Source organism: Lissotriton vulgaris, chromosome 2_1, assembly GCF_964263255.1.
Source record: "Lissotriton vulgaris chromosome 2_1, aLisVul1.2, whole genome shotgun sequence".
Taxonomy (NCBI): domain Eukaryota; kingdom Metazoa; phylum Chordata; class Amphibia; order Caudata; family Salamandridae; genus Lissotriton; species Lissotriton vulgaris.
Window position 1 is genome coordinate 733953133 of NC_141687.1, and position 25410 is coordinate 733978542.

Sequence of the window (25410 nt, forward strand, 5' to 3'; positions counted from 1 at the left end):
TGAGCAGGGGTTATTTAGGAGTGTAATCCCCTTATCCTGACTTAGAAGTAGGGGTCACTATTTGGACAAAGGTGAATACCATTGTCGACTAGAGACTCCTAGATCTAACATAGATGTTTAAAGTCTACATTATAAACTTAAATAAAATGACTATGATCTATAAAATACGTGTTGCACTGAAAATATTAGCTTTTTCGTGACTATAACCAGTTTTATTCATGATTTTGATGTAATAAGGTAATATTGCCTTTTTGTATGCACCTACTTTAGAAAATGACAGTTTTGGGTAGTCTAAGTGATGTATGGAATGTGCTGCACATGTGGCTTGTATTCCGATATCTGATGACCTTGAGAGATTCTGTACTTTTACCTTACTAGGGATTAAACAGTAGAAATAGTTTGCCAACACCTCACCTGAGACGAAGTTCGGGAAATTCTAGCCTGCAAACCATTGAGTCTTCATCTTCAAGATGGGAACGAAGTAATGGCAAACGATTGTACCAAGACTATGGTACACAAAGGTAACACATCTCCTTTTGAGTGCCTTGTTTGGTGGTGGAACCTTTCTTCATGAATTGTAAATGCTAACGGTAGTGTTGATAGTGTGTTATTGTAAAATGCCTTGATTAACACACAAGACCTGAAATTCTGCTTATTAACTTAACATATAATTTAATACTTTGCTGTTCCCTTTATGAATAATTCATAGTGGTGAGGTGGCTTGTTTGTTTCTTACTGTCCATTTTGTTTTGCAAATGTTTCTGAGATGTGTTAACCCCTTCGACGCTGATGACGAGCCCAGCTCGTCACGTAACATGCGGTTTTGAAAAATCTCAGCGTAGGAGCAAAATTCCGCTAGCGCGCATGCGGTTAAAAACAAAAGTTTGTATCACACTCGTTCATTATTTTATTCAAGATTCAAGTCGAGTCCCCGGTTCAGTTTCACGTCTTCATTTATTCTTTATTTCATGTTGACATGCAAACACATTTCATTCCTTTTATGTAGTAGAACTTCTTCAGGGTCGTGGACAACATAAAAATAGAAAACTAGTATCAGTATACAATTCAGTTTATAATTTATCACGATTTATATTTAGTTTGTTTTCCTTTTTGAAACTGTTTAAACTTAAAACATGACAGAAACAAAACAAAACCGTGGTAAGCTCACTGTCAAAAGAAAATATTCTCCCTGACAATTTAGTTTAATGATGATGGTGTAGGAGTCGTCCAAGTGATCATATTAATGATTAGCTATGAGGTCACTCTACATAACTGCTTGTGCTATGGGAGAAAGCTTCTCAACTATGATGGCCTATGGTCCACAACTATAACCTAATTTGTTTTACCATCATGTTTTCGGATCAATCCATATTGTAAAAAGAAAACACAGTAGGTGGAGGATTGAAACACCTGAAATACATAAAGTGCAGAAATCTGTGAGAGTAGGTTGCAGTCGAAACCCATTTGTAGTGACCGAACCTAAAGAGCCCTTATGCTTAAAAATCCTATTAAATCATTTGCACTGTACTGTGAAGCTAGTTAATATTTCTTACTCCATATATGCTCCTATTCTCTCTCCCCTTGACAGCTTTTTTCTTTACATCTGTTTTTAACGCCAGTAACTCATGTAACTTCTAACTATGCTTTGAAACAATGTTCGTCCTCTGATGCCTCCAGGTCTAGCCAGCGCTATATAAAACTTTTTAAATAAATATATACTTATATATGTATATGTCAGACAAATATTTCTATACAAAGATAGTCTTTGCATATATCGTTTGTGGTATTAAAATAAATCCCACATTCGGATGAGGAAACAAACTTTCAAAATCAATACTAATCATTTTTTCAGCAGAATTTGACTAAATATCATTGTATATAGACTGTTTTATGAATTTCTCCCTAATTATCCACACCTATTGGAATTGAAACGGATCAAAATGTGTTATAAGTCGAAAATGGGAGTTCCACTGTTGCGGAAACCATACTTCACATATTATTGTAAACATCTCCATGCCAAATAACTGTATTGTGGCTGTACATAGATTAAACTCAAGCAGAAATCCAATCAATGACACAGTTAAAAATCTAAAGATACTAACTCCTTACGGACACCGGTGTGCCAAATGCTAAGAGACAAACCACTATTAATACATTTAAACAATGTAAAACAATAATGTAAACAATGACGATTTCAGTCTCAAACTACCAGCTCTGTCTTCGAAAAATATCCAACCAGCTGCAAAAGGAAGCTGATTTACAAAAGTTGTTCATTACTCCCTGGCTTAGCATATTAGAAAGGCCTATTGTCAGATGTCAACTGCTGTTAAACAACCACGAATAATATCGCACTTAAAACAATTGATGATCCTCGTGCAGATGTAGAATGGAGTTTTGTAAGGCTGGGATATCTTCCGACACTTGAAAATAAGATTCACATGACAACACGGAACGGCTAAGTGCTAGTGGCTTAGGTCACCATCTTCGAATAGTTTCAGTCATAAATTAAACACAGACCCGGTATTCAATGATATAAATATGTAGCTCCTACTGCAGTCTTGAGGTTCTTTTTAAAACCTATGTGAATCAGTAATAAGTCCATTAAGTGATTATATATGTGTAATAGGAGTCTGTTCCACAGGGGAAATAGGCATAGATAGATCACATAATGTCACCCCACGTTTTGTTGCACGAACACAGCCTATACGACCATTTTAGAAGGGTTGTAATCCTAGATAAAATAAGAAGCCACATGCCCCGTGATAGAAAGATTTGTAAAATGGTAGCTATTCAAACATTAAAGGTGTGACATTCTGTATTGCGAATTACATATGTGCTTCATAAGAATGTCAAAGTGACAGATGCTTTAAACACACAAATTGAGATGGCAACTTTCTTTTAGAAGATGCTGCCATCTTGAAGTATTTAAATCTACGTCTTAAGAAATATATTCACGTAACTCTTAAGCACTAAAACAATAAATAGAACTAAGTATTAAGCCAAATCATGACTAAAGCATTTAATATTTTTTTTCAGTTTAGTAAGCCGAAAGGAGATAATACGAAAACATATTAGTTACCAAGAATGTAAGATATGTCTAAGCCGAACCATTAAGCTGCAATTGTAATGTAAATACATCTGGCTTCAGAACGGTGCCAATCACGCTTGTCACCTCTCTAAATACTTCATATATTGCACACTCATACTATACCCTTCCCACGCATGCAAACTAAATCTCCCACTTCTAACAGTGCTCTTTTCAGCCGTACCCAATCCAACAATGTTCAGTGAACAGCTGACATCCTATACTCTAGTCAGTCATACAACATTAATAAATTCGGCACAAACCATAACTATATTAACTCAAAAAAAATTGAGGCATGAAGTCTAAACACCCCTGTGCAAAATACTGATTTATAATGCTTAGAAACCATGAAATATGCAATATCCTGCTCCCAGATACTACTGTTATGTAAATGTTTATCAATCTACAACAATTTATAAACCCAATTCTTCTAGTATGCCCACCCACAAATAGCAGTCTGAACTCTATTTTACTGTGCACACCGACACAACAGTCAAACATTTGTTTACCAGTCAGTCACTCATGGATTCGGCTTTTCATGAGGAACTTCGCTCCACCATTACGGATTACTTTGATTTGAACGAGGGCACAGTGGCTACACAGGCCACCCATTGGGAGGCCTTCAAGGCATACATCTGTGAAATGGTGATTGCTAAACACAGTATTATATTACGTGACATGCGGTGCTCTTTGGAGCGCTTGGAGGCTACCCTTCGGAGGTTGGACTCAACTTTATGGCTCTATATTTGATGAGGGGTGTAGCAGTCTAGCAGACTATCGGTCTGAGGTCACCTTGGTCTGGCTGTCCTCCCCGTAGCAACTGTTAGTCAGAGAGCCAATCTTGGCGGAGGAGATAGTAGCCGTAATGAACTCCATGGATGGGTCAACGGCCCCTGGCTCTGACAGGCTTACGGGCACATTCTATAAGACTTACAAACATTTGCTTACTCCACAGCTGCTGGAACTTTATGCTGAGTCAGTGAAAAAGTGAGCGCTTTCCCATGCTAAACAAGGCGTTTAATGGTCTGCTATTAAAACCTAGCAAGGATCCACAATATTGCCAGTCTTATAGACAGTTGTCCTTACTGAACTTCAATACTAAAATACTAGTGAAAGTTCTGATGGGTAGATTGTCGCTTCTTCTCGAAACCATCTCCCCACTCCAAATGGGGTTTGTTCCCCGCGCTCTACTTCAATAAACTTGCACACGTTCACCTTGGTCAACAGAATTTCTCCTGAGGTGCCGGTAGCTGTGGCCTTGCTGGACGTGGAGAAGGCCTTTGACTCCCTTGAGTGGCCTTTTCTATGGGCAATGCTGCGGAAACTGTGCCCCTAGCGGGTTTCTCCCACTGATTCCGCTTCTCTACTCTCGTCCAACAGCCCGCATCAATGCCAATGGCTTGCTGACCGCTCCTTCTGCATTCATCTTACGGCAGTTGGATAGAAGATCTCCGACAAAGAGCCCCTTTTTAGGGAACCCGTAGGGGATTGTACCGCCACCCCTACAAGGAGCAGCCCAAATGATGAAGCATGACACCTGCAAGGGTGTGTGAGGGCATTAAGATCCAACAAAAGGATTCCCACTACTACCCTTTATAGGGAGTAGTGCGATCCCACCACTTGGTCATTTAAGCGGCTACTTGATTAAGAGAGGAACAACATAGAAATCTTTGGTACATTGCTCTTGTTGAGGCACCTTCTTTGTTGGACCTCCCCACGATTATCACAGTGGGAAAAGCCTCCTGTCCCTCCTTTTTGTTCTTGGGTGTAGAAGGTGAGTCATCTGTTGAGGTATGCTGGTCCGGGTTCATGGAGTGCTTTCGGAGCATGGGTGAGGAGCATGAAGGTGATCCTCTTGTTGACAGGGTGCCAGTGCAGGTCCCTCAGGTGGGCGGTGTGGCTGGGGATGTCTAGGATAAGGCGTGCGGTGTCGTTCTGTATGCGTTGAAGTCTTTTCTGGAATTTGGCCAGGATTCCCGCATAGAGGGCATTGCCGTAGTCCTGCCTGCTGGTGACTAGGGCCTGGGTGACCAACCTTCTGGTTCCGTGGGGATCCATCTGTAGATCTTGCAAAGCATGCAGAGGGTGTTGAAGCAGGAGGAGGAGACCGCATTGACTTGCTGGGTCATTGACATTGCTGAGTCCAGGATGAACTCCAGGTTGCGTGTGTGGTCGGTGGGTGTCGGCGCGGCTCCCAGCGAGGCTGCCCACCAGGAGTCGTCCCCAGCTGAGGGGGTGGAGCAGAGGATGAGGACTTCCGTCTTGTCTGAGTTCAGTTTCAGGTGACAGTTCTTCATCCATTCGGCAACTACCTTCATTCCTTCGTGGAAATTTGTTTTGGTGGTGGCGGGGTCCTTGGTGAGGGAGAGGATCAGTTGGGTGTCGTCGGCGTATGAGACTATGTTGAGGTCGTGTGATCGGACGATGTTGGTGAATGGTGTCATGTAGATGTTGAAAAGGGTCCGGCTGAGGGATGATCCTTAGGGTATGCCGCAGGTGATCTTGGTGACTTCGGATCGGAATGAAGGGAGGCAGACTCTTTGGTTTCTCTCGGTGAGGAAGGAGGGGATCCAGTCAAGGGCTTTGTTGCGGATTCCTGCTTTGTGGAGGCGTGTGCGTAGGGTGTGGTGGCAGACGGTGTCGAAGGCGGCTGAGAGGTCTAGGAGGATGAGGGGCGCGGTTTTTCCGTTGTCCGGCAGGGTCCTGATGTTGTCGGTGGCGGCGATGAGGGTGGTTTCCGTGCTGTGGTTGCTGTGGAATACGGATTGGGACGCGTCCAGGGTGTTGGTCTCTTCGAGGAAGTGCGTCAGTTATCTGTTGACTATCTTCTCAATGGCTTTCGCCTGGAATGGGAGCAGGGAGATGGGCCGGAAGTTCTTGAGGTCCTTTGGGTCTGCCTTGGGTTTCTTAAGTAGGGCATTCATCTCTGCGGGTTTCCATCTCTCTGGGAAGGTGGCGGTCTCGAAGGAGCTGTTGAAGATCTTACGGAGTTTGGGTGCGTTGATGGATCTCGCTTTGTTGAAGATGTGGTGAGGGCAGGGGTCTGATGGTGAGTCAGGGTGGATGGTGTTCATGGTTTTGATGGTGTCTTCGGCGTTGACGTGGTTCCAGGAAAGCAGGAGGCAGGTATGGCTGGGGGGCATTTGATCTGAGGTGTCAGCGGCTGTCGGGGGGGTGGGGGGAGGGGGTTAGTGTTTAATCTGTCATGGATGTCTATGATCTTGCGGTGGAAGAAGGTGGCTAGAGAGTCGCAGAGGTCTTGTGGCGGCGGGATGTCATTGGAGCTGGGGTTGGCGAGTTCCTTCATTATGTTGAAGAGCTCTTTGCTGTTGTGTGCGTTGTTGTCGATGCACTCTTTGAAGGAGGTCCTTTTGGCAGTTTAAATGAGTTGCTGGTGCCTGCGGCTGGCGTTCTTGAGGGCTGCTTGGTTGTCCGGTGTCTTTTTGTGGCGCCACTTCTTTTCGAGTCTTTGGCAGGTCTGCTTGGATGCCTGGAGGTTGGTGGTGAACCAGATGGCCCTTCTGTCGGTGCGTCTGTTGGTTTCTTGATCGGGACGAGGGTGTTGGTGCAGTTGTCGATCCACTGCCATAGGTTACGGGTGGCTGTGTCGGTGTGGTCGATTGTTGTATATCGGGCGAGGGTGATGAAACCATGTAAAATATGCCCTTTGTACATATTTAAATTGGATTCAACTGTATCATGTTGCTTTAGGGGCAGCTCGGGCTGGCTAGGGCCTCTGTCTAGTTATCGTCCGTGAGATCCGGGATGTCTGCCTCCCATGCTGTGCGAGTTGTGTTTAGTTTAGTATGATTGTGGGGGATTATTGTTTGGTAAATGTGCCGGATTCTGTGGGCAGTGAGGTTGTCCATCAATAAGCACCATTCGGTGGAACTCCAGCAATCCCCCCCAGAGAACTGATTAACGTTGCCTGGGCATGCTTAAGCTGTTGGTATCTGTAGAATTGAGTGCGGTGTAGGTGGAATTCTGTTTGTAGTGTCTGAAAAGTCTTAAGTACTGTCCCTTGCATTATGTCTCCTAGCATTGAGATCCCGCTAAGATCCCACACATGAAAACCTGCTAGTGTAGCGACTGGCAGGAGGTAGGTTCCATGCCACAGTGGGGTCGTCTGTGTCAGGCACCCTCCCCATCTCTTCTTTCTCACTATATGGCACCATCGCTGTATGACTACTTTACATGCTGGGGTTTGATGTTTGTCTGACTATAGAGTTGGTCGAGGAGAGAGTTATTACTCATTGCGAGTCTCTCCACCATGAAGGCTGTCTGTTAGTGAGCTGTTCCACCACCTCATTAATGTTTAGTAAATGGGAGGCAGCATAGTAAGAATATATATCTGCTGCAACAATTGCTCCTCAATATGTAGGATGTGTACAGGTCTGCAGCGCGACCCTAATAGCACCACCACCCCACAGAAAATGTATGAGGAGTGCATTTACTTGTTGAAACAACGCTTGTGGAATAGTATAAGTGGAGTCAGTATAAAATGCGTGGAAGGGAGCCCGTTTAGAAAATAGCAGACCACCCGAACAGGGATAGGGGTAGCGTTGACCAACCCTTCGTTTTCTCTCGGACACGCGATAACAGTGGGTGGATATTATGCAACTGAGATGTCATTGGACATGGTGAAGTGAATCCATTTGAGTATTAAAAGCCCTCCGTGGCATTGGACAGCTGGGTCGCCCATGTACCATGCCCCTGGTCACCGCATACAGGGAACAGCTCTGACTTTACCGGGTTAGTTCCGAGACCTGAAGTTTCCCCAAATACACAAAGTAGCTGTAGGACTCATGGGCCCGAAAACCCAGGGTCTGTTGGGAAGTGCAACCCATTGTCTGCATATAAATCAATCCTGTCAGATGCCTCTGCCAACCAACCATATCCCCGCACCAAGGGGTCCCGCCCCATCCACACTGCTAACTGTTCTATTGCCAATGCAAATAACAGCAGGGTAGGTGGGCAGCCCTGTCTTCTACCACCGTGGATTGGAATTCGCTCAGATAGCATTTCCGCCACCCGTACGGGGGCAGATAGATCAGTATATAGGAGTTGTATATAAGAAAGTAAACGCTGCGCGAGTGAGCCGGAATAAATAGTCCCAACTCGAACGCCTTATCTATGTCGGCAAGTAAAAGGGCTGCTGACGACCAAGTTCTGGGGCCTCCGCAATGGCATTATGGATTCGCTTGATGTTGTGTCTGGTGGATCGGTGTGGCACGAAGCCAGCTTGATCTGGGTGGACAAGCTCGTAAATGTGCGTACGGAGGCGATCAGCTAGCACCTTGCCCAGGAGTTTAGATTCAAAATTCGAAAGACAAATTGGGCGATTGGAGGAGGGTTCCTCAGTGGGACGCCCTGGTTTGAGGAACACCGTGATTTCGGCATGGCGCCAGTGAGGGGGAACAATGTGTTTTTCTAAGGCTTCATGGAGTGCATCTAAGAGGTGCGGACCTAGTTGGGACATATGAGATCGTTGAAATTCATTCAAAAATCCATTGGGATCTGTTACACAGCTGGGATGTATGCCCGACAGGGCCGCACCTAGCTCCTAAACCGTGATTGGTGGGTCCAGCTGTTCGTGGATATGGTCGGGTTATACTTTAAGTGGTATATCTTAGAAATTCTCCAATTTGATCTGATTATATAATTTCCCTTTTAGCATATGGAGATAAGTAATAGGATACAAACACTTGAGCAACAATGCCTGCGGTGGTGCATAGGACCCCCTCCATATTTCGCAGCACAGCATCGGAGTGAGTGACTGCCCAGCCTGCAGAGGCGATGAAGCATTTTACTCGATTTATTTCCTCATTGGTAAATTCTAGATTGGGTTGCCTTCCACACCTCTTGGGCTTAGTTTGTGAGTAGCTGATCCAGTTGCTGCTGTGCCAGGAGGAGGCAGTGCTTTGCCCTTCCTCACTTCGGCCTACAGAGCACGCTGGTGATTTTCCAAGTCCACCACCTGTGCGAGGCGGCTTCATTTTCTTCCTGCGCAATAACTAATATCTTTATCTTGGATCATGGGCTCAAGGGCACCCACAGTATTGTACCTGAAGGGGCGGTATCCACATTGGATTCCAAATAGTCTGTGATCACCTGCCAGAGGGTGGTTTGATATGTTATGTCGCCTAGTGGCCAAGGTGACATACGCCATCTGAAGGGGGGTTTGTGAGGCTCGATAAGCAGCTTTACTGTGACAGAAATGTTCTGAAAGACCGCTTGGTAGAATGGAAACAGACAAGGCCTTGTGGATGTAGGTAAGTTGGAAAGGGATCCATGTACTGTCGAGAGGAAGGTTCAGCGTGATTCTACTAGATAATACCCTCACCATGTGTCCGACCACCCCAGGATAGAGACTAGGTAGTGCCGTTTGAATTCTTCCGTTTGAAGACTTTGGCCTGTTTCACACTATATGTATGCCATAGTGTCATTCCAGTCACCACCCATTATGGATAGGCCTTCTGGGTTTCCCCCCGAATAGGTATAATGGCTGACTCAACAAATGTTTGTCCCAGGGGAGGGTAGGGCAAAAAGCTTCCCAGCTTCAGTAATTCCCCTGTAGTGTGCCTGTTACTATGGTGTATCAACCCGAGTCGGACCAAATTTTGGACTGGCAGTAGGGGACCCCTTGGTGCATAAGGATTCCAGTACAGCGTGTGCAAAAGGATTGCCGTACCCCATGGTCCACGAACAAACCCAGAGTAATCGACCTTGTCATATCCATAGCAGGCCAGTCATAGTGTTTAAAAAACCTCCAGGCGTTTGGCTTGCCTGAGGACAGCACCCTACTTGATTTTGTAGAGTACCCCGTGGACATTCCAAGTCATAACGTTAAGCCCTCCAGGTAGGGAGTTGGTGATGATTGCGGCCATTCATATTTCATGGGGGATGGCAGATGCGGTGTGTGTGCGGAGAAGCAGCTGTCTTTTTGTGCCTGAACTGTATTAACTTTTCTATAACCAAATACGATACCCTATTACCCTACCCCCCCTCCCCAATACTATCAACATGACTTTTTGGGCTAATTTCTGTGGGTGCTTTGTTAAGTCAGATTCCAGTGGGGGCGGGGTTTGTGCTTTCAGGTGAACAGCCTCCTCAGCCCATGTGAAAACCGCTTCCGCAGTATCAAAGAATAAGGATTTACATTTTTAGAGGACTCTTTCGTCTCGGATATAACCGCATGTATTGAATGTTTAATTCTCAGAGCTGGCGCTTAGCTGCAGTGAATCACTGTTGTTGAACATGTCTGGTATAGTCGGGAAAATCATGATGGCATCAGAGTTGTATAGCAGTTTATACTTATGGCCTCTGGTTAATTGAAGAATGGTGTCCCGATCCATATAATTCAACAGTTTGGCTATGACTGGCCAAGGATGTTCTCCTGGGAAGGGTTTCCTTGTCAGGGCACGCTCCACAACAAAGCAGGAGGACAGGGATTTCTCTGGCAGGAAGTATTTCAACCATTGTGTGAGGAAGCATTCCATGGAGGTACCTTCACGCCCCTCTGGAAACTCGATAAGGCGCAAATTGCTTCGCTGGGAGCGTCCCTCCGCATCCTCAACCCAAGAGGGCAGCTCCTGCGTTACAACAGTGAGCTTATTCATTTTTGTTCTAGGGTAGTGACCGTGTCTTCAACGGACTACATTCTAGTTTCCGCCTCCGTAATGCGGTCTGCAAACAAATGATGGACGGAATGCTGAATAAATCATTCATTCACCCCCAGTCAAGAGATCTTGGTTAAATCCATTGTTCTTTTGCTCACCATGCCACCCCAGTTTAGACCCAGCCATATGCAAATCCGTCTTGACCCTGTGCCTCATGGGAACAGTCCAGACCGAACTGCCAAGCCAGGTCCTCCCTAGACTGGAAACTAGCATCCTGGGACCGATTTCTGGGTTTTACCCTTCCTCAGCCAGGCTAGCTTGATTCCAGTGGCACCGTGTGCAAGGGACCCACACCTGGGCGTACCCATCCCACTTGGGGTGAAAAGTGCTAAGCAAACAAATGATGGATGGAATGCTGAATAAATCATACATTTACCCCCAGTTGAGATCTAAGTTAAATCCATTGTTCTTTTGCTCACCATGCCACCCCAGTTTAGACCAATTGACCCTTGACCATTTCTTCAGGCAGGTCGCTCCCCAACGCCGCACAGCTCTACCAGTGTGTCTGAGTGCCTCTGCTGCTCATCACCGCCACTGCCGCTTCGAGGCCCCTCTGCCTCGGGAGCCCGGTACTCCTGTATTTTGTATTGCTGCTTGGTGTATTTTATTTTGCTGCCTTCTTTATTTTTTGTCTCCTTTGTTTTCCTCTGTTATCTCTGTGTTTTGCTTGTGACCCCAGTTCCTGCCGCTGCATCTCCTGCAGCCGGCCACCCTACACACCCATTCGTCACACCACTCCCGCCTCCCAGCTGCTCTTCCCTCCCACCTCCCCTTATATGGCGGCCGAAGGCGCGCCTAAGGCAAGCCCGTCTGCGCCAATCAGCACCTGGACCGCGCCCAGTGCCAGACACCCTGGTCCCAGCAACCACCATGATGCTGACCAACACGACTACGAAGCCCGCACCCTCCACGCTCTCCACACCGGACGATCCCACACCTGCTTCCAGGCTACTCCGAAGTGCACCCAGGAGCCCTTCTCCTGCCAAAACTGCAGATTCACCAGCCTCCAAGCCACCAAACCGCCCACTGAGACAGGACACAACCACCTCAGATGCCTACTACTCAACACCCGCTCCGCACACAAACACGCCGTTGAACTCTGGGACCAGCTCGACTCATCCGCCCCGGACGTCATCTTCCTGACAGAACGGGATGAATACCTCGTCTGGGCCGGACATAGCCATCCCGGACGGCTACAAAATCACCCGTAGGAACCTCGCCAACGGAGCGGGAGGATGAATCTCCATCATCCACAGGAACACCCTCAGGGTCTTGACCAGTACCGACGACCTATTTAGTTCCGCCAAACACCTGCACTTCCAGATCCACACCTCCCTCAGAGGGACGCTTGTCTATCGACCCTCCCCGGATCTCAGCCACAGTTCAGCGACTCCATCACCTACTTCATCAGCACGCACGCCCTTGCCTCCATAGACAACATTCTCCTCTGATACCTGAACTTCCACCTTGAGAACAACAGCAGCAACTCCACTGCCCTGATCGAAAACCTCGGACACAGACATTTCGTCACATCTCCCACCCACTCCACCTCCACCTATCTTCTCCGCAAGCTCCCACGTCACCTTCAGCCACACCACCGAACTCCACTGGACCGACCATCGCTGCATCCACTTCACCTTCCGGAAACCCACCACCGAACTCAACAGATTCCCCTGCCGTAACTAGGGCAAAATCACGGAGGCCAGCTCAACACCACCATTGCCTGAAACCCGCATACCAACCCCACCGACACCTGCAACCTCAGGCGATGGATCAACGACTGCACCAACACCCTTGCCCCGTTCCAGAAACCCTCCAACATATGCATGGACAGGAAAGCCAGCTGGTTCACCGCGCACCTCCAGGCCTCCAAACAAAACTACTGAAAACTCGAGAAGGAATGGCACCGCGAACAAACCACTACCAGGCCACAAGAAGGCCATCCGCAATCACCATCACCTCATCGGATCCACCAAAAGAGCCTCCTTCAAAGACCGCCTCGACAATGCACACAACAGCAAAGAGCTCTTCAACATCGTGAAAGAACTCTCCAACCCTAGCTCCAACAATGGCATCCCGCCATCGCAAGACCTGTGCAACACCCTAGCCACCTTTATCCACTGCAAGATCGCAGACATCCATGACAGCTTCAACAACGAGACCGCCCGACAGCCACCGCCTCCTCAGACCCTCCAGTCAACATCCACATCAACCCCTTGGTTGCCTGGACCAATGCGAACAACGACTACACCATCAAAATCATGAGCACCATCCATTCCAGCTCCCCGTCAGACCCGTGCCCACACCACATCTTCAACAAAGCCAGCGCCACCATCGCACCCCATCTCTGCAAGGTCATCAACACTTCCTTCGAGACCGCAACCTTCCCAGAGAGCTGGAAGCATGCCAAGATCAACACCCTACTAAAGGAGAGACCTCCAGAACGTCCGGCCCATCTCCCTGCTCCTGTTCCTGGCGAAGGTCATAGAGAAGATAATCAATGGACAAATGACCTGCCACCTCTAGGAGAACGTCATCCTGGACCCATCCCAGTTTGGGTTCAGCAGCAACCACAGTACAGAAACCACCCTCTTCGCCGCCACAGACTACATCAGGGCCCTGCTGGACAATGGTGAAACCGCGGCCCTCATCCTACTGGACCTCTCCGCCGCCTTGGACACAGTTTGCCACCACACCCTACATACCTGCCTTCACAACGCAGGGATGAGAAAAAAGGCTCTGGAATGGACCACCTCCTTCCTCTCCGACAGAACCCAGAGTGTCCGCCGCCCGTCTTTCCGATCCAAAGGCTCCGAGATCATCTGCGGCATACCCCGGGGATCCTCCCACAGCCTGATACTGTTCAATGTTTCCATGGCACCCCTGGCCCACGTAGCCCGACTGCACAACCTCAACATCCTCTCCTACGCCAACGACACCCAGCTGATCCTCTCCCTCACCAAAGACCCCGTCACTGCTAAAACCAACCTCCACGAAGGAATGAAGGCCGTCGCCGAATGGATGAAGAGCAGCAGTCTGAAGCTGAAGTCTGACAAGATGGGGGTACTCCTCCTCTGCTCCACCCTCTCATCCTGGGACGACTCCTGGTGGCCAACCTTTCTGGGAGCAGCATCGACAACCACTGACCACGCACACAACCTGGGGTTCACCCTAGACTCCACTCTCTCCTTGACCAAGCAAGTCAACGCTGTCTCATCCTCCCGTTTCAACACCCTCCGCAAGATCTACAGACGTATCCCCATTGAAACAAGAAGAACGGTTACACAGGCCCGGTCAGCAGCAGACGACCACGGAAATGTCCTCTACGCAGGAACCTCCGCCAAACTCCTGAAACGACTGCATGTCTGATCCTAGACATCACTCGACAGCCACATCATACCCCACCAAAGAAACCTGCACTAGCTCCCCATCAACAAAAGGATCCCCTTCAAGCTCCTCACCCACGCACACAAGGCACTCCACAACACCGGACTGGTATACCTCAACAGACTCCTTCTACACCCGGAACCGCCAACTCCGCTCACGTGACTTCGCACTCGCTACCAGAACCGAAGAGCGACCACCAGTGGCAGATCATTTTCCTACCTCGCCGCAAAAACCTCGAACACCCTCCCCATCCGCCTACAGCAGACCCAGGACCTACTTACCGTCAGGAGGCAACTAAAGTCCTGGCTGTTCGAGCAGTAGCAGCACCCCGCCGCTGAAGCGCCTTGAGACCCTCACCCGTGAGTAGTGTGCTCTATAAATCCTCTGATTGATTGACCCATTGAAATGCAAATCAGTATTGCCCCTTTGCCTCATGGGAACAGTCCAGACTGAACTGCCAATCCAGGTTAAAGGCAGGTTTGCATATGACTGGGTCTAAACTGGAATGGCATGGGTAGCCAAAAAACCATGGATTTAAGCCCAGATCTCTGTACTAGGGTGAATGTATGACATTGTTCTGCATTCTGTCCATCAATTGTTGTTTGTGCATCAGTGATGTGGTCAACTGCCTTTCTGAGGTCTTGCCCTAGGAAGGAAACTTATGATCCAACTGCGCTGATCTTTGCATCCAGTGTGTCGCGGGCCTGGGTTATCTCGGCAAGCAAGGTAGCATTGTCTGGGATGGGACCACCACTGTCAGTATTGCTTGCCCCCCTAGGAGCGGTAGTAAAGTGGTCCAGTGTACTCTGCTTTGTGGTGGGACCTGATGGTTTGACCTTTTTCATTGTGGCCCTGTGACAGACCCGGAGGCTAGTATTGCTCATTTCTCCACCTCCTGACAAGAATTACCTCTGTGGGTCTTCTCACATCTCTGGGTGCCGCTTGATATGTGCGTCTGGGTGAGCCACCGTGGACAGAGCCTAACGGAAACAGGCCGCCCCAGGCCACAAGCCGCACCGGGCCTAGCTTGGCCACCTCCAATACCTGGGGACAGACCGCCAAGTGGACCCCCTTAAAGGACTGCACTCGCCGGACCCATAGTGCCCACCTGTGCGTCAGCCGTCTAGTGCTGGCACTGCAGTTACCAGCCTTCCCGTGATGTGTTTAGAGGTAGGGGTCCGGGCCCATGGGCACCATCTGTCTCAGTTGTGGATCAGGTGTACCACAACAAGGTTCCAGTCTGGGACTTCGCCTCGGGCCCCTCCACACCCTGACTTCCCTGGGGATGGTTCCACACTGCGGGCCTACCTTGCTCTGTCAGCCGATGCCGGGAGGAGGCGCCAGGCCCTGCTGGAGCCCCCGGAGGAACCAAAGTCTCCGCTCTCTGCCTGGCAGGCGGGGTGTTTCATGCAGAAGCAGCCGCCGACGGCACCTCGGGTCAATCGGCTATATTCTGCACTTAGCCAGCCCATGTTCTGCCGGACCGCACCTCTGGCTCTGATCTTTGCATCAGTTCAGCGACTACAAGGCAGTGCAGACCTCGGCTGCTGCTCCTCCTTAGAGACCATGTCTCGCCGCTCGCTGCCCTTCCGGTACCAAAACCTCTACTGAGGTTACGCTACAGGAGGTACTGTTTCTCGGTCTGTGAAGTGGGTAATTTATTAATATTTCGTCAGATCTTGGTTTGGATAGTGTGAGCTTGGCTAGCTTGTGTCCGGCATGATAGCTTTCCAAGCCACGCCCCCTTTATCTGTTTCTTAACAAATCCATCCCTCTTTCCAATGTTTTCTTTGCCACTTTGCGAGGGCTGCTGCTGAGTCTGGTCTGGGAAGGTCGGAAGCCACCTGTTGGCTGGTGCACGCTGACACTCCTTATGCGCGGGGAGGCTTCGGCAAACCCCATTTTCATCCTTTTACTACTTAGTAGCCCAGTGCCAGTATGCATATTATTGGTGCATGGGGATACCAGAATTCTGTAAAGCCGGATTGACAAAGACCTGGCGGGCTCCACGCCCCTCAATGTTGTTCTCCCCATTGGATTCCCTCTGGGCGCTAAGGACATTCAGCCCCTCTCCACTGTAGTGTCCTCCGGCCGGATAGCAGTGCAGTCTACCTGCGCTCTGAGGCCTCCCCCTAGCGCCGGCGTGTGTAGTCACGCACTGGCTATAAAATAAAGGAACGTGGCCCGGCTCAGGCAGTCTATACCACGCAGTTACAAACTAAAGCAGTGTCCCTCATTTAATTGCGGCCTCAACACTAATGTAAGGCACGCGCGCATCGCATATGACACTGGCGATGAGGCAGTAACGAGCCTGAGTGCCTCAATAAGTGTGCCTTGTCCCCAGCAGTGGTTTAGATCCTTTGATCAGGGCCATATTACCACAGGGGAGCTGCTTCCTCTGCACAGACCTGCTGTCTGCTCCTGGCAGGTCTGCTCCTGTTTGTTGAAGACCCCCCAGCCCCGGAGCGTGCCTGGAGAGGAGAGGAATTTTCCCTGCACGCCCGGCTGGAGCCCAACCTAGAGTGTCCCACTTTCCAAGGAACGAGGATGTCGCAGTGAGGCCTGCACCCCAGTTTACAGAGGGAGGACCTGGCTGCGCTTTCTTCACCTTCGGCCAGGTGACTGCTACTAGGGCCAGGAGATAGGCCGAGTACGAGCCGCCAATAGTGACGGACTGCGCTAGGATGGCGTCAATCCCGGCCATTGAGCCCTTTGTAGTCTATGGCGCCCCCTCATCCCTCGCCCCACGATGGAGGGAATGGGCTGACCGTCTCCAGGTTTACTTTGAAGGGGCAGGTATACCCCAGGAAAGGCGCAGGGCCCTACTCCTCCATCTGGGAGGCAAAGACATCCACCATATTTACAAAACCCTGGTAGAGGCCACACCCAAAACGTATATGAAGCTGCTCAATGCCCTAAACGCACACTTTGAGCCGATGGCGAATAGACTATGAAAGATTATTCTTTCGCCAGGCTAATCCGGAAGCGGAGGAGTCGTTAAACTCATTCCACAAGCGATTGAAGGAACTGGCCAGTACGTGTGGATTTAGAGATGAACAGGAAGAAATCCGAGGTCGGATAATACAAGGGTGCTACTCGTCCAAACTCAGAGTGAACATTCTTCTGGAGGACGTCCAGTCTCTAGCAGATAGCCTCACCCATGGCTGGTCAAAAGAGGTATCGCAAGTCCGAGCATCCCACATGGAGGCGGTTCTCCACCGACCCATCAAAACTGAACAGGTCAACGTAGTGGAAACGACAAACGCGGTGAGGCTCAAAGCGCGCCAAAACTCTGGGAGAAGACCGCAAGATAAGAAAAAGGAATGTGGTTACTGCGGAGGCACTCACCCTCACATGCAAGACTGCCCAGCGAGAGGGAAGAAGTGCAGTGCTTGCGGGTGGATGATTCCCTTCGGGGCGGTATGCCGGTCCAGGAAAACACGGAAAGAAGCAGCGCAAGCAGTGGCTGAAGCACACAACAGTGAGGACATGGACGATGATGCGGGAGACTACCCGGTCCACAATGTGTTTGCAGTAGACCAACCACTACGGAAGAGACGACGACTTCCAAAGTGCAGAATCCAAATCAACCAGCAGGATGTGAGAGCCACCATAGACACAGGGGCCTCGATCGAACCAATGGCTGCTAATGTGTACAATCAACCAAGTCCACACCTGCCGTTGCAGGAAGCAAGGATCTGGGTTTTTGCATACGGACAAATGACACCCATCCTGCTCCAGGGATGCTTCAAGACTGAGCCGAGTCACCGGGACCTCAAGATCCCCACCACAGTGTACGTGACCAAGGAAGGAAGTGGAATGCTGCTAAGCGGACAATCTGAGGAGCTGAAGCTAATCTCATTTGCCATGGCAGTACAAGGGGAAGAACAGGTCATCATGGAGGAATTCGAAGACTTCTTTCAAAGACATTATATGCATGAAAGGGAAGGAAGTCTCTCTCCACATCGACCCGTCAGTCCAACCAGTGGCGCTGATGCACAGGCAGATCGCATTCCACCTGCGGAAGAAGGTCAAAGAGCTAGAGGCACTAGAGAAACGAGAGATTATCGAGAAAGTCAGTGTACCCACCCCATGGGTGTCCCCAATCATAGTGGCACGGAAAACGAAACAGCTAGGGCAGGTCCGCATCTGCGTTGACATGCGCCTTCCAAACGCCGCGGTGAAAAGAGGACGTCATCTAATCCCCACCATCGATGACATCTTGGGAGAGCTGAACGGCGCAAAATGTTTTTTGAAGATGGACCTACGGTCCTGCTATCACCAACTGACACTACACCGACTCTTGATACATCACCACCTTTTCGACACGCTTCGGTCTCCGAAGAAACCAACGCCTTAACTTCGGGATCTCCAGTGCCGCAGAGTAATTCCAAAACACCATCCGTGAAGTTCTAAGTGGACTCTCAGGATTCTTGAATGTGAGCGACGACCTGTTCATATATGCCTCGTCGATGGAAGAGCACCACCGAAGACTTTGCGGGGTTCTCCAGTGGATCAAAGAATCAGTCTGACCCTTCATAAATAAGTGCCAGTTCTTGAAGAATAAGATCAGCTTCTTTGGCTACATGTTCTCTGACAAAGGAGTAGCCCTGAACCCCGACAAGGTGAAGGACGTCTAGGAAGCCCCAGCACCCTCCAACATCTCGGAAATCCGATGCTTCCTAGGGATGTTAAACTTCTGCGGGTGGTTTGTCCCGGACTTATCCAACCTCACGAAGCCCCTCAGGGAACTGACAAAATCCACCACTACGTGGCAATGGGCCCCGAACAGGAACAAGCCTTCAAAGATACCAAAGCAGCCCTGTCGGCAGACACAACACTGTCATACTTCGATCCGGCCCGATCTACCAACGTTGCGATGGATGCCAGCCCCTATGGGCTAGGAGCTGTGCTCACTCCATTATAAGGCAACGGAGAATAGGCCCCGATCGCATACGCCTGCCGCTCCCTGACGGAAACGGAACAGAGATACTCGCAAATTAAGCGGGAAGGGATTGCCATCCACTGGGCCTGTCTGCACTTCCACATCTACGTATACGGCCATCCATTCACTGTGTCCACCGACCACAAACCCTTCATCTCCCTGTTTCAAGCTTCAGCATCCAAGCCTCCCCCGAGGATCGAAAAAATGGATCCTTCAGCTGCAGGGGTATGACTATTGAGTCTAATACAAGCCAGGCTTCTCCAATCCGGCGGACCACCTATCGCGACATCCTAGGCCCTCCACCACAGCGGAAGCAGAAGATGCGGACGACACTGAAGAATATGTCCTGCTTGTATCTGAAAGATCCCGGCCACTCCCCATGAGCCTTGAAAACATCGTAGAGGCCAACCGGACTGATGAATGCCTGCAGCTGACCATAAGAGTGGTACAATCAAATGAATGGCGCCCCATTCAGTCCACCATGACTAGACGGACGCCACAAGCAAAAGCCGTCCTGGAGTCCATTATGAAGGTCAAAGATGAACTTTCGGTAGACAGCAGTGGTTGTCTACTCAGAGGCCCACGACTGGTGATCCCCTCAAGCCTTGCTCAACAAGCCGTGGACCTCGCACATAGGGGACACCTATGCATTGTGAAAAAGAAGAGCAGGCTGAGGGCGCAAAGATGTGGTTCCCAGGAATGGACTTCCTGGTTGAACTAAGTCAGAACGTGCTCATGGTGCCAGCCATCGGGCCAACCAGATCGCCCTCACCCCGTCATTACTGAAGAAAACCCCCAACGGCCATGGGAGTGAGTGAGCCTGGACTTCGGACACCTCCCAGACAGACGCTATGCCCTGGTGATCATTGATGACTACACGAAATACCCCGAGGTCGAGATTGTAGGATACCAGACAGCCACGGAGGTGACTACTAAACTTGAGAAGACCATTGCGACCCTTTGGCATATTCGAAGTGGTGAGGACAGACAACGGCCCACCTTTTCATGGACAAGACTGTGCAGACTTATCTGAAGGCGTGGGGAATTCAACACCGGAAAGTGACCCCACGGTGGCCTCAAGCAACTGGGGAAGTAGAGGTTCATGCGCACTCAACAAAGTAATACGCATTGCGCACGCTGACGAAGCACCACTTGAGAGAGCCATATACAGTTTTCTGAGAATACTGTCTGATACCCCATCTCACGACTGAAGCTGCTCCGGGGCCGGCAAACATGGGCCGAGGAGTGCGAGACACCATCCCGCATCATCGGAGCAGGGCCCAGTCTCCGATGATTGACGGAAAGGTCCTAGCCAACAGGACTAGTTCCAATGACCAGGCCAGCGCCAACTGACTACCTAGAATGTCTGTCATTCAAAGAGAGGACAAAGTCTATATCAAGGACAGGTACCCCGGGAGCAAGTTTCGGCTTCCATTCGAACACCAGTCATGGACAGTCATCCGCTGCACCGGCACCATGATAACAGCCAGAAGAGGGACCGAGGAAATCACACGCAACAACTTTCTTCAAAAGGGTACACGTTGGAACTCGAACAGCCGCTAGCGGACAACCTAGATGCCAGTCCACGTCATCAACCCGAAGAGGAAGAACCAGATGGAAATTATGGGATGATCCCTGCAGAGTCTCCGAGCATATCCGGCCATGGTACCCCTTTGCTGTTTAAAACCCCTGACAGAACCCCGCCAAGTTCCCCGGCACGACCTCCAGAGGGTGACTTCTCACAAGAAATGACCCCATTATTGCCATCTTCCCGGGGAGAGAACTCCAGATACAACCTGAGACACAACCCGGCTCCGTCCTCCTGCCTGGCAGGGTTCATGGTGTGATTAACCAAGGACTGGACTCTCCTAAGAACTGGTAACAGATCTACGCAGTCAGTATTTTGTTTGTTGTTTAATAAAGATTGGAAGGAATGTAGTGTCCTCTGGCCGGTTAGCAGTGCAGTCTACCCGCGCTCGGAGGCCTCCCCCTAGCGCGGGTGTGTCGTCACGTGCCGGCTATAAAATAAAGGGGCGTGGCCCGGCTCAGTCAGTCGGGGCCACGCTGTTACAAACTAAAGCTGTGTGCCTCATTTAATTTTGGCCGCAGCACTAATCTAATGCGCGCACCGCATATGACATCTGTAGTGCTGTTAGCACTCTAGTGGACGCACGCTTTCACGCATCCCTACATACGCAGGCCAGGCGTGGCCTGCGGGGTGAATAAATGGAAGGCGTGCGCTCGGGCACGTCACTTCCGACTGAGGCTGAGTGTCCGAATCACTGGCTGTCGCTGCGCGCTGCCACCCCTGCGCAAGCGACCATCTCACCAGGCAGGCCCTGGATCCTGCCATACCACATTGGCGACGAGCGGAGGGTGCCCAACCCTCGCCCGTTCACCTCGACCCCAGCGGAGCGGTCTGCTCGCTCCCGCGGTGCACACCGCGTGTGACCCGGCGGCTTCACCGCATTTACAGGAGCCGGCGTGCTCATCCCTGCCGGCCTCCTGCCTGCCAGAAAGTGCCTGCTTTCACCCCTGCTGCCCTGCGGTGAGAGCGTATGCCACCGCGCTGCCCGCCGCTGCATTGCCGAGCCTCCCGCGGAGAGGATTGCCGTTTGCCACGCATCTTGCGTGGTACGCGAGGCTTGCGAATCCTGCCATTCCTCACGCTTCTGGGGTGAGAAGCGGGAATACTGCCAAGCCAACCCCTCCAACACTGTGCACTTCATGTTTCTGGCCTGCTGAGGAGTGGGGAGGCCTAGTAGCACCTGGAGGAGTCCCAGCAGACGCTGACTGCCTGAATAAGATCTCTCACTGGCCAGCCACGAGGCACGTGGTTTTGGCGGCAAGCTTGTCGACAAGAGAGCGGACGGAACGGCTGCTGACTACAGGTACGGACATTGCCGCGTCCCTGCATAGGAACCTCTGCTCTGCCCATTTGTGGGAGTCGCCGCCATGGGGGATGGTGATGCTGTGGCTCCCGTCATTAACATTCCATTTCAGCACGCTGCTGCTGGGGTGCTACCACCATTCAGTGAGGCAAGTGACCCGTCCACGGCCTCGCCCCGATGGAAAATTTGGCTGGAAAGATTGGAGAATTACTTTGTTGTCACGAGGGAGACGGATGACGCAGTGAAAAGATCCCTCTTCCTTCACTACGCGGGGGACGAGGTTTTCAGACTTTTCAAACACCTCCCTAACCCGGGCGCAGCTACCACCTACGCTGCCGCAGTCACAGCCCTCAACAACCATTTTGATCCCCAGCTAAACATGGACTTTGAAGTCTTCAAGTTAGGGCAAGCCCGTCAGCGGGATGGAGAATCCATGGACCAATTCCACACCCGAGTGAGGGAGCTGGCCAGCTCCACCGATGAGGACCAGCCAAGAGCCATACGACGTCAACTGATCCAGGGGTGCCGAGACAAAACGTTAAGGGGTCATATCCTGCGAAAACCGGGGATTTCCCTGGAAGATATCCTCATCCTAGCTAGAGCTCACGAACTTTCGGATGTCAGAGCGACGGCCATGGAACAGGCCCTGCACCAAACTCCCGCCAAAACCGACACCGTCAAAGTAGAACGTGCTGACGCTGTGCGACCTCGGACACGTGGCCAGGCACAAAAGGGATACCGGAGGGACCCGCCCCAAGCCCGCTGCGGATACTGTGGGCATGAACCCCATGCGGCTAAGGACTGCCCGGCTCAAGGACAAACCTGCGGGAACTGCGGAATCCCGAATCATTTTGCGTCAGTCTGTCGCAGGAAGAACCAACCCAGGAATCCCAAGAAGCCATGGACGCCCACGAAAGCCGTCCGTCAGCTATCGCTAACAGACCCACCCCCGGAGAGAGCTGAAAAACACCTGCCCACAATCTATGACGATTCGGACTCAGAAGACGAGGAAGCATACGTGATCTCTTTTGCCCGGGAACTGAAGCAGAGGCGACGGCCGCAACCAACATGTGTGGTACAAATGGGGGAGAATGAGGTAAAAGCCATCATCGACACAGGCGCCACCGTCAACGTCATGGGGCTGCAACAATTTAACAAGCTACGCCCTCGATCTGAGGTCCTACACTCAAAGACAAGAATCTTCGCCTATGGAGCGGACACACCACTACCTCTAAAGGGGAAAATTGTGATACCCATCCGGGCAGATGAGGCAGAAGTAACAGCGACGGTACACATAATTAACCGGGAAGCCGACACCTTACTAAGCAGCCACACCGCTGAGGACCTGAAGCTAATCGCGTTTGCTAACTGTATCAGAGCCCATCAAGTGGACGAGCTGCTGGAGCGCTTCCCTGAACTGTTCAAAGGGCTAGGGTGCATCAAGTGCGACCCCATCAAACTCCACATCGACAAGTCCGTCATTCCCACAGCACTACGCCACAGGCGGATACCATTCCACCTTCGGCCGTTGCTGGAAAAAGAACTTGAGAAACTCGAGAACCTGGGAGTTATCGAGAAGGTAACAGGACCCACCCCATGGGTTTCCCCCATGGTCATAGTCGAAAAGCCCAAGCAACCAGGTGAGATCCGCCTATGTATCGATATGCGGCTGCCGAACACCGCCATCAGAAGAGAAAGACACTTGACGCCCACTATGGATGACATAGAAGCCGATGTGAATGGCTCGAGATGGTTCTCAAAAATCGATTTCAATGCAGGCTACCATCAACTACCCCTCGCAGAGGAAAGCCGCTTCATCACTACGTTCAGTACTCACCTTGGCCTCCGGCGATATAAGCGCCTCAATTTCAGAATATCTTCCGCAGCGGAGGTATTCCAGAATACCATCAGAGAGCTCTTGTCAGGTCTGCCGGGGGTAATTAATGTCAGCGACGACATTCTAATCCACTCTGCCACCGCGTCCGAACATTACAAACACCTGCGGGATGTTTTGAAAAGGCTGAGCACACACGGAGCAACCCTCCATAGAGACAAATGCCAATTCTTTCAACCCTCAATCGAGTTCTTTGGTTATGTCTTTAACCAAGAAGGGGTGCAAATTGACCCAAGAAAATCCAAGTCAATAAAGGACGCTCCGGCGCCAAAATCACCAACGGAGGTGAGGAGCTTCCTTGGGATGGCCACATATTGTGGCCGGTTCATACCAGGCCTGGCAACCAGCAGCGAACCTCTCCGTGCACTAACGAAAACGGACGCCAAGTGGCAGTGGGGCCCGAAAGAAAATGAAGCCTTCCAGGGGATAAAGGATGCCCTCCTTGAAAATGCAACACTATCATACTTTGACCCCGCCAAGCGGACTGAAGTGATTGTTGACGCCAGCCCGGTGGGCCTGGGGGCAGTTCTGACCCAAGAACACGAGCCCGGCCAATGGACGGCCTTGGCTTTTGCCAGTAAAGCGTTAACCCCAACCGAAACCAGATACGCTCAAATTGAGCGGGAGGCCCTGGCAATCAAGTGGGCCTGCAGTCATTTTCACCTCTACCTACAAGGACATTCATTTGTAATGGTTACCGATCATCAACCCCTAGTGCCTCTTTTCAAGGGAACAGCGCCCCACCCCCCACCACGCATTGAGAGGTGGGTGATTCAGCTTCAAACGTATGGCATGGAAGTAGTGTACAGACCGGGAGCCAAAAATCCGTCCGACTACCTGTCGCGCCACCCACTACCTCAAGAGCCAGTACCCGTTGATGATGACTGCGAGGAATATCCCCAGTGGGTAGCGCTCACGTCCTGCCCTCAATGCATGACCATCGAGGAGATCAAGGAGGCGACGGCGGATGACAACCCGTACATGAGGTCGCTGCAAGCCGTGCAGGAAGGATCCTGGACCAACTACCTACACCCTCCCGACACCTGGACAGCTGCGGACAAGGAAGCCCTCACGAAGTTCTGGCACATCCGCCACGAACTCAGCGCCACGGAAGAGGGTGTGCTGCTGAGAGGGACACGCCTGGTAATACCAAAACGCCTCAGGCACCGAGCCACCCAACTTGCTCATGGCGGCCACCAGGGCTCCACGAAAATGAAGACACGCATGCGTGAGAAGGTGTGGTTCCCTGAATTGGAAACGATGGTGGAGGACTACGTAAAAAAACTGCATGTCCTGCCAATTGACGAGCGATCCCGAAAGGCTGGGCCCGATCATCACTGAGGAAGCATGCACGACCCCCTGGACCAAAATCAGCTTGGACTTCGGGAGCTTCCCGGGAGAGGGACACACGTTGGTTGCTATTGACTCGTACTCCAAGTACCCCTTAGTTGAGAGGGTGCAATCCACGGCATTCACACACGTGGGGCCGGCACTGGAAAGACTGTTCTCCATGTTTGGTTACCCTGAGG

General features: G+C 50.7%; 1 protein-coding gene across 1 annotated transcript in view; it reads left to right on the plus strand.

Moving 5' to 3' along the window:
- Window positions 1-25410, plus strand: part of PDE3B (phosphodiesterase 3B) — a 1395287-nt gene that overhangs the window by 423820 nt on the left and 946057 nt on the right. The window contains exon 4 of the mRNA XM_086956022.1: window positions 379-521. Coding sequence (XP_086812148.1) covers window positions 379-521 — 143 coding nt within the window. The remainder of the gene's footprint in view (window positions 1-378; window positions 522-25410) is intronic.